Below are 10,167 nucleotides of genomic sequence, written 5' to 3' on the forward strand. Positions count from 1 at the left end.
CCACCCCCCCAACCCCCAAAACAGCCATGAGGGCGGCATATCCCCCGTCGTCAACATTGATATAAAGCTACGATAAACTAAATATTATTGTTTAAGAAAAGTGTACAATTCCTCATATATCACTCGTGTATCTCCATGACTACTTCAAAACAAGCGTACCTCCATTTCTTACGGGTTTTGTATTTCTGTCACTAAAACCACGTGTTTCCTAAACCACGGAACATATGTTAACTGTCGCCTAACCACAGGTGGGCGTTGTTGTTTCCTTAATCTGTTGACGACATAAACGTTTACAGTACAAACGTAATACGAAAGCACTATACATTTGTAGACTGAGTTTTCGGTCAACATGCGGCCTCAGGCAACAGTTTGGTCCGAGGGTTCAACATAACACTTCGGCCTCAGGCAACAGTTTGGTCCGAGGGTTCAACATAACACTTCGGCCTCAGGCAACATTTAGTCATTTTCTTGTTTTATTTTTCTGTTTGAAAATTCAGTGGATTCACCTGTGTACGCGCCTGATATTTACAGGGTATAGAAAGTACTCTTAGTGAATAGTTTGTTTTGAGTCAGTGGAGAGCATTATTAGCTTTACTAAAAAACCTTGTGTAATACGACACCTTGTGGGACACAACAAATTGGTCTGATTAAACAGGGTGTCACATTACATCTCATTTAACAATATAATATTCCAAGTATTCCAGTCAGTCTGACCAATATGTTTAATCTCACGGGGGAGGAGAGTGCGGTCCTATGGGAACCTGTGTATTCCGACCTTCGAGAATCTGTGTAATCCGACTAATATAAAAACAAATCTGTAGTTTCGAAGCACAGATGTATAATAGAAATATATTTAGTCTCTATTTAGTTTCAGAATAAATAAATGAACCTGGGTTTATGCAACGAATATTTATAGTTATCGTACCAGGATCATTATCGAACTAAAGCTATCCTGAGTCCCTTTATGACCAAGTTAACCTAATATGGAACACCGGAAACGTGTCACAGTGAACTGTCACGTGTGTCCGAAAAACCGGAAGTTTCGTCAAATTGATTATGACGTCATCTGTTGTTGTCATGTGTTATCTCTATCAACGAGGCACACGACTTCGGTCACGATATATTTCGCTCTCACTATTTTCTCTGATTTCTCCAAGTTTTGTTTCCAGCAACTCTCAACGATCGTCACAGACAAAGTTATCTAGGTAAGTGTCTCGTGTGAAGTAAAATTATTAAATTCTGTGAAGAATTGTGTCGGGAAAATGTGTTTAAAATTGAGGTGATACAGACGTGTAGTTGAGGAAGGATGGGGTGGGGAGTGACGGGGAGTCTTGATAGGCCTACAGTACCCGCGTGACGTCTGTTTATTAGGCCGATTTACTATGGAATAAACTAAAGACATTTTCCTTGATTAAGGAGCTTTGGTGAAACTGAATACCTGTTGCGTATGTTATATACTGAAATGGTTAATATTGCTATTAAAAAGAACCGAAAACAACATTTTTAACTTCAGTCAATCCATTTCTCACGGTCGACAACAAATTACACCGTTATATTATGGCTGGTGGTATTATGTTGTTGACATCACACTATTGTCTTATAACAGTTTTTTTCACAGAGATTCTTAATTCAATCTCATGTGGTATTTTTCTTTCTTCAGTCTAGTAATGGAGAACGTTCGTACCAAGAAAAGACAATGGCGACCACGCCGCCCAGACGACCAACAACCACAAGGTCGTAAACAGATTCGCTTGACCAGGATGGACGACACTTTGGTAAGTGATTAAGAAAACAAAATTGCAATTTTAAACAATGTGGGAAATGTATAAATCTCATTAGGATTTTGGACGAAATTATTTAAAATGTTTCATGGTGGGAGGAAATCCTTGAAGTATTGAACACACTCCAGCTCTGACACATTGTATTTCTGCCGCAAAGATAACTGCTATTTAGGTAATACTTACACGGTCACCTCCCTTATATATACGATATCGCTGGAGAAACGGTCTTCGATGTTATGGCGCGGGAAAGATTTAAAACATGAATTCTTAACCGATTTCACAATTTATACATTTTATATCTAAAAATTATATATATATTTGTATTAACAGAAAGTTGTCCTGACAAACGATAGCTGCCAGCGCCAAGTCATTCACAATCACTGTTGTTGGTCGGAACCCAAACCTGTGACGACATCTGTTCCAGACAGATTTCATGGGTCCAAACCCAAATGTCAGGAAGCTACGACAAACAAACAGGTAGTTGTCTTCTATACGAGAGATCTGCCAAAAATATAATATATATATGTCCTTTTCTATGTTATAAGGTGTGTTCAATAATTTTTCTAATTTCAAATATCATTACACAGACAATCTTATCCGAATTCCATTGTAAAAACAGCGAATGAGTGGATAAATAAATAATAAATTGTATGTTTTTCAGAGTTCTAAGGTCCAGCAGTATTCAGACAAATCACAAACAAAGGCTGTCATGTCTCAACTTGCTGGATTTTTAAAGGTACATATATATCCGGTTTGGTTCATAATGCAAGAATACAAATAGTTTTTAAACTTTTACGGATTCTGTTTATACTGTAACTACACAGAGATGAAACATCTTTCATTCACAATCCGAACGGCTCCTTATAACTAAATTTTATTGAATTAAATTTGTCACTGATATATTATGTATTATATGTCATTTTCTGCCTACAGAAACGTTCCTTCTCCGATAGCACAAATACCCGTACGACTGTTCATACCTCTGACGTCATCAAGAAAACCAGTCATACATGTGATGACAAACCTGTCTACAATGAATCCAGGAATTCGTTCTGTTCACCTTTAAAGGTATTTAAAGGTTTTCCCGATGCTTAATGAATTCTTCAGCTTCGTTACTGTTATGTATTGTATTGTATTGTAAATTGTAATGCAATGTATTCTGTCTTGTATTGTAATGTAGTGTTTTCTAATGTCTTGTATTGTAATACAGTGTATCCTAAAGTCTTGTATTGTAATACAGTGTATCCTAATGTCTTGTATTGTAATACAGTGTATCCTAATTGCTTGTATTGTAATACAGTGTATCCTAATTGTCTTAGCTTGTGTGTCTGTTGTGGTTCTCCAATCCGTTGTTTTAATTGTGTCTTTTCTTTTCAATTCGTGATTATTTTTCTTACTGGTACTTATTTTATGTTTGTCTACTTTCTTTCTGTCCTATTTGTTTCTCTACCTTCTACTTTCTCTCCTCACTTCTCTCCATCCTCTTAAGGAGATTTCAAGTGTCCCAGACAGCGTCCCTTGTGATATTAAGCACAGGACTATCCTTGGTCCAGCGACCAAACCTCCTTGGTAAGGGTCAAGGAATACAGTCGATCAATATTTTGAAATTCAATCTATCTGTGTTGAATTTTAGGAATTTGTAACTCAGTCATATATACTAGCCGGTCTGCTTNCATAAACAGTCATAGTATGAGGAGACCCAAACAAGATCGAGTGCGAACACCACAAATTGTGACGTAATCATTCTCTGTGTGCAAGATCTCGATAACAAAACGGTCATGAAATATACTATAAATGTTATATACTACTGACGTTCTATATCGAAACAATAGTTAAATACCTTATAAATATAAAGATGACGATGTCAATGCTACGGAACCTCTGACAGCACCGCTAAGACCAAATATATAGCTAATAGGTTCAGACAGATACGTCTCTNAACGGTTTCCAACATTTATCGTCCAGTCTTTTACGTATGTTTTTTAACTTCGCCAAATACCAGGGATTTAGTTGTCGCTAAGCTCAATAAATACCGAATAAGGATTTGACAAAATGACATTCTAGTGTTCTTGGGGAGGGTAAATGTCCAATTGATAACGAGAAAAGAAAAAAACAATATATCAAATACGTTGCATGTGAACTGAACAATGCTAGTCAATTTTTAACCCTTGTATTGCTANATATTTCTTATCGTCATTTTAGGGGGATTACACTCTCAAAGTCAGTGACCACTACAAAGAACCAACGCCATTCTGGTTTGAGGCTGGTCGGACTACATGCAGGACCTGCGTACAGGTCAAACCAGCAAATCTGGACACAGTGTGTACGACTGACCAACGACCTTCCTTGAACAAGTCACTGGATACGACCTGCTGGCATCCTCAACAGTTCACTCCCGAGACTGACATAGGAGTTGTGTTAGATACGACACAAGACGATGAAGAGTTGGACAGTGTTATGAACAGTGGGCGTGGTTACACGTATATTAACAACAGCAGACACAGGGGCCTAAAGAGACGAATCGCTTATGATGACGAGGAAGAAGTTCCTATCCCTTGCAAAAGGCCAAGAAGTTGTTGATCCGATAATGTTTCTGACAATATTGGACGGAAAGAGACTTTTTTAATTTTAAGGAAACATGGGCGAGGGGAATGGCAATATCGTTAAAGGCGTTGTCGGACAAATGTTTGCTTGTCCACACAGAATAACAAGTTGTCAGATGCACGTGTATATGTTTATTGCAAAGTTCTGTCATCTCTTTGTATATTGACCAACATGTCTGTCTGTCCGCAGGTTTGTTTTGACCTGTCTGCATGTTTGTCTGTCTATCTTCATGTGTGTCTGTCTGTCCGCATGTTTGTCTGTCTGTCCGCAGGTTTGTTTTGACCTGTCTGCATGTTTGTCTGTCTGTCCTCATGTGTGTCTGTCTGTCTGCATGTTTGTCTGTGTATATCTGTGTGTAAATATATATATGTCCAAGGAATAAGCTTACCACAGTACTTGGTGGTTGTTGACACTCAGAGTCGTACGTACATCATTTTGACTGTCAGAACGTTTGCCATTTGACTAAAGCTCTTTCTTATCTGTTGTGTAGTCCGATATTTCTGTCGGCCTGTTTGTCTGCATGTTTGTCCGTGTCTAATAGTACCACAGTACCTTGGTGTGGTGACGTTCAGGTTGATATTTGTTGACTTCTTACTCTCTCTCTCTCTCTCTCTCTCTCTCTCTCTCTCTCTCTCTCTCTCTCTCTCTCTCTCTCTCTCCCATCTGTTACGCTTGTCCGAAATACCGATACAATAACGCACGCAGTGTGTGGTACTGGGTACAATCTTCGTAGGTTAAATGCCATCATGTAACTTTTTTAATTGGTGTGTAAGTTTATACTTGGCGTGTAAGTGTATATCTGGGCTGCAATTTAATATTTGATGCATCAGTTGATATCTCAAGCAAATATTTTATGTACATTTTTATAGGTTGCGTGTAAATTCATATTTGGTGTGTAAGTTCATATTTGGTGTGTAAGGGTTTATCTGGCGTGTACGTTTATATTTGGTGTGTAAGTGTATATCTGGCGTGGTTGTTTATATTTATAGTTAATATTTTTTTTATTTTTTTTATTTATTTTTTATTACTGATCTGCTGTGCAGATCTTATTTTAGTATAGTCGTATTAATTAAAATTGTATACTTTTTATAACTTTGTTTGTTGTTCTTTTAACTTAAGTCTCTGGTGGTAAAATTTACAAAAAAAACATCAGGCACACGAATACAGGAACATGAGAAACTCTTCGCACTTCTCATTTTTAAATGAATTATAACAACAGTCACATGTTCTGGAAGTACACGTACCTTGGTGTGGCGGCAGATTGATGTCGACTTTCTACATATTCTCAGTCTGAAAGTCAAGCGGAAGGAAATCATTTAATTTGTAGAGTTAAATTCTCTGATCCGCATAAATATTACAAATATAAAAGAAAATATATGTAAACGTACATCTTCGAAAGGATGTCCACATTGACAGTGCTAAACATCTATTAAAATAGCATGAGATACGTGATTGTTTAGTATACTAGAGTTAAGTTCTCAGTTTGGTGTGTAAAATATTACTTTTCGATCACCAATAAGATAATTTATAGGGAATTGTACTGTATTTAGCATACAAAGAGTATCTTTAAAAAACAGTACATGAAACGCTGTGTCTTATATCAAGGTTTAACTGGTTCCAGAGTCGAATTGTGGAGGGAAAAACACAATTTTGTTCAAGTCGTGAAAGAGGAAATTTTCAGCAATTTTTACAATATATGTACTACACTTACAATATAGGTACTACACTTACAATATAGGTACTTCACTTACATTATAAGTACTCCACTTACAATATAGGTACTCCACTTACAATATAAGTACTCCACTTACAATATAGGTACTCCGCCTACAATATAGGTACTTCACTTACAACATAGGTACTCCACTTACAATACTGGTACTCCACTTACACTATAGGTACTCTACTTACAAAATAGGTACTCCACCTTCAATATAAATACTCCACTTACAATATAGGTACTCCACTTACAATATAGGTACTTCACTTACAATATAGGTACTCCACCTTCAATATAAATACTCCACTTACAATAAAGGTACTCCACTTACAATATAGGTACTCCACTTACAACAAAGGTACTCCACTTACAATAAAGGTACTACACTTACAATATAGGTACTCCAATTACAATATAGGTACTCCATTACAATATAGGTACTCCACTCACAATAAAGGTACTACACTTACAATATGGGTACTCCACTTACAATATGGGTACTCCACTTAGAATATGGGTACTCAACTTAGAATATAGGTACTCCATTACAATATAGGTACTCCACTCACAATAAAGGTACTCCATTACAATATAGGAACTCCACTTACAATGTAGGTACTACACTTACAATATGGGTACTCCACTTACAATATGGGTACTCCACTTAGAATATGGGTACTCAACTTAGAATATAGGTACTCCATTACAATATAGGTACTCCACTCACAATAAAGGTACTCCATTACAATATAGGTACTCCACTCACAATAAAGGTACTCCATTACAATATAGGTACTCCACTCACAATAAAGGTACTCCATTACAATATAGGTACTCCACTCACAATAAAGGTACTCCATTACAATATAGGTACTCCACTCACAATAAAGGTACTCCATTACAATATAGGTACTCCACTCACAATAAAGGTACTACACTTACAATATGGGTACTCCACTTACAATATGGGTACTCCACTTAGAATATGGGTACTCAACTTAGAATATAGGTACTCCATTACAATATAGGTACTCCACTCACAATAAAGGTACTCCATTACAATATAGGAACTCCACTTACAATGTAGGTACTACACTTACAATATGGGTACTCCACTTACAATATGGGTACTCCACTTACAATATGGGTACTCCACTTACAATATGGGTACTCCACTTACAATATGGGTACTCCACTTACAATATGGGTACTCCACTTAGAATATGGGGACTCAACTTAGAATATAGGTACTCCACTTACAATATAGGTACTCCAATTACAATATAGGTACTCCATTACAATATAGGTACTCCACTCACAATAAAGGTACTACACTTACAATATAGGAACTCCAATTACAATATAGGTACTCCTTTCTGATAATGTCTGCTTACGTCGCAGTAGACAATAAAGAGGATCGGAGACCAGAGAATTATTTAATGGGAACTTCACCTGACAAACTGGGCAGGCCAGGATTATCACAATTGGCTTCGTTTTGAAGACATACATTTATTCCCGTCTAGCAGTCTTTATAACGGTCAGTAAACTCTCATCGACAAGGTGTTTTGCAAATCCATTGTAATTTTTTAAAATACACGTATTTGAAAAAATCCATCCGAAACCTGACTGCGCGCTATCATCAAGATTTGTAGGTTTATCAACATTCACCAAATTTGTTATACTTATGTACATTTAGCAGGCGGAATGTTGCATATCTATATTGTGTTTTGTGCTCCTCTCTATATACATAGTTATGGCCCTTTATTCACCATAAATAATGATCAAAGGGACACATACTGGCAGAAACTTAAAACTAGTTGCCCAAGGGTCTTAGCAGTCACCTGAGTTATATTATAGGTACTGGTAGCTCAATTTCATTGATGAGATATGATGTGGAAATCAACATGTAAACAAAGTGAAATACAATCCTTGTCATGTCACCAAATGATAGGAACTTAAAAAAATATTCAAATAAATTAGTTTGCTATTGAGAAATATAATAGATATTGTCATTAAACCAATTTTCCTCTTTGGCCAACCCCTGGAATAGGTCAGGATCTTACTTTCTGATACTATTTGATTTCAATTTCATTATAATTATTTGAACCAAGTTTGAATTATTAATTCCTGAAAATGGACAAAACATAGTCAGAAGTGTTATTTCCCTATATATATAAACCAAGGAGGACAGATGACTAAAAGGTAATAAAACTAACAATTTAAAGCATATACCAAAGGGCATTTCCATCCATAAAAGAAACTTTAATCTTGTGCATACGAGTGCAGAGATTTTTTAAATATCAGTCATTTCCCCTGTTTGGCTCCACCCCTCCAGTCCCTGGTGCAAGGACGGTTTTTATTAGGTCATCTGACCAAAAGGGTCAGGATGACCTACATGCAGTCATCGTGCTTCGTCCGTCGTCGTCAGCCGTCCGTTGTCCGTAAACTTTCAATATTTTAAACCTCTCCTCGAGTTCCACCAGTGGGACTGAGCTGAAACTTGCCTGAAATGATCCTGAGATGGTCCTGACCAAGTGTTGTTATTTTTCGGGTCGGTCCAAAATCCAAGATGGCCGCAATGTCCGCCATCTTAAAAAACACATTTTAAACTTCTTCTCCAGTTCCACTGGTGCCATTGAGCTAAAAATTGGTGGGGATGTTTCGGGGCCTCGGAAGTGGAACTTAGCTATAAATTTGCTTTAAAATGCTATTCCTTCTTAATGCCTAAATGGAAATTGCAACCACAAATAGTAATGAAATTTACAATTTAGATTGTTAGTAAAACAACTGAGTCTGAACCTGGGGTTCGGGCAGGAATCCCAATTTTACAAACAAGAGGCCCAATGGGCCTGCATCGCTCACCTGGTATAAATATCACACTTGTAACATTAAAAGTGATCTAAAATAAAGCTACAGGCAAATTAAGTCATTATGTTGAACAAATTGTATAGCCTTTCATTTCAGGATGCAACTTGCAAAGTATCAACATCCTGGGACCCATGGTTATTCAGAAGAGGTCGTTTACTTTAACAAACATAGTAGTCCTTTATACCAGCATGCTACTGACTAAATATCAACATCCTGAGCCTTTTGGTTATTCAAGTTGTTTAAATTTTTTGAACATATTTGCTCCTTGTGACCTTGAATATGATTCAAGGTCATACATTTGAACAAACTTGGTAGCCCTTGATCCTAGTATGCTACTAAATATCATCACCCTGGGCATTTTGGTTTTTCAGAAGAAGTTTTTAACATATTTGATCCCTGTGACCTTGAATATGGGTGAAGATCATTTATTTGAACAAACTTGGTAGCCCTTTATCTAAGCATGCTACTGGCCAAACATCATTACCCTGGGCATTGTGGTTATTCAGAAGAAGTTGTTTTAAGTTTTTAACATATTTGACCCCTGTGACCTTGAATATAGGTGAAGGTCATTCATTTGAACAAACTTGATAGCCCTTTACCTTAGCATGCTACTGGCCAAATATCATCACCCTGGGCATTTTGGTTATTGAGAAGAAGTTGTTTATTTTTTTTAACATATTTGACCCCTGTGACCTTGACTATGGGTGAAGGTCATTCATTTGAACAAATTTTGTAGCCCTTTATCTAAGCATGCTACTGGCCAAATATCATTAACCTGGGCATTTTGGTTATTAAGAAGAAGTTGTTTAAAGGTTTTATTAAGACAAATGACCCCTGTGACCTTGAATATCATTAAAGGTCATTCATTTGAACAAACTTGGTAGCCCTTCACCCAAGCATGCTACAGGCCAAATATCATTTCCCTATGCAGTTTGGTTATCGAGAAGAAGATGTTTAAAGTTTTTAACATATTTGACCCAAGTGAACTTGAAAATGGGTGAAGGTCATTAATTTTAACAAACTTTGTAGCCCTTCATCCCAGTTTGCTGCTGGCCAAATATCATTACACTGGGCATTTTGGTTATTGAGAAGAATTGTTTAAAGTTTTTAACATATTTGACCCCTGTGACCTTGATTATAGGTGAAGGTCATTCATTTGAACAAACTTGATAGCCCTTTACCTAAGCATGCTAC

At 36.8% G+C, this 10,167-nt stretch overlaps 1 protein-coding gene across 1 annotated transcript; it reads left to right on the forward strand.

Moving 5' to 3' along the window:
• The first annotated feature begins 1,087 nt into the window (after nt 1-1,087).
• LOC110449177 lies at nt 1,088-3,388 on the forward strand. The gene is made up of 6 exons (XM_021495867.1): nt 1,088-1,205; nt 1,661-1,775; nt 2,112-2,258; nt 2,443-2,517; nt 2,715-2,849; nt 3,271-3,388. The coding sequence occupies exons 2-6, from the start codon at nt 1,668-1,670 to the stop codon at nt 3,352-3,354; spliced, it is 549 nt and encodes a 182-aa protein (XP_021351542.1). The 5' UTR covers nt 1,088-1,205; nt 1,661-1,667; the 3' UTR covers nt 3,355-3,388.
• Nucleotides 3,389-10,167: the final 6,779 nt, after the last annotated feature.

This window comes from Mizuhopecten yessoensis, unplaced genomic scaffold (genome assembly GCF_002113885.1).
Source record: "Mizuhopecten yessoensis strain PY_sf001 unplaced genomic scaffold, ASM211388v2 scaffold4513, whole genome shotgun sequence".
Classification (NCBI taxonomy): Eukaryota; Metazoa; Mollusca; class Bivalvia; order Pectinida; family Pectinidae; genus Mizuhopecten; species Mizuhopecten yessoensis.

What these genes read in the sequence shown, in the direction of transcription:
- LOC110449177 (XM_021495867.1), top strand. Translation starts at nt 1,668, where the DNA reads ATGGAGAACGTTCGTACCAAGAAAAGACAATGGCGACCACGCCGCCCA. An exon ending in CCAGGATGGACGACACTTTG is followed by an intron (nt 1,776 to 2,111) that starts GTAAGTGATTAA and finishes TTGTATTAACAG; the next exon opens with AAAGTTGTCCTGACAAACGA. An exon ending in AAGCTACGACAAACAAACAG is followed by an intron (nt 2,259 to 2,442) that starts GTAGTTGTCTTC and finishes TATGTTTTTCAG; the next exon opens with AGTTCTAAGGTCCAGCAGTA.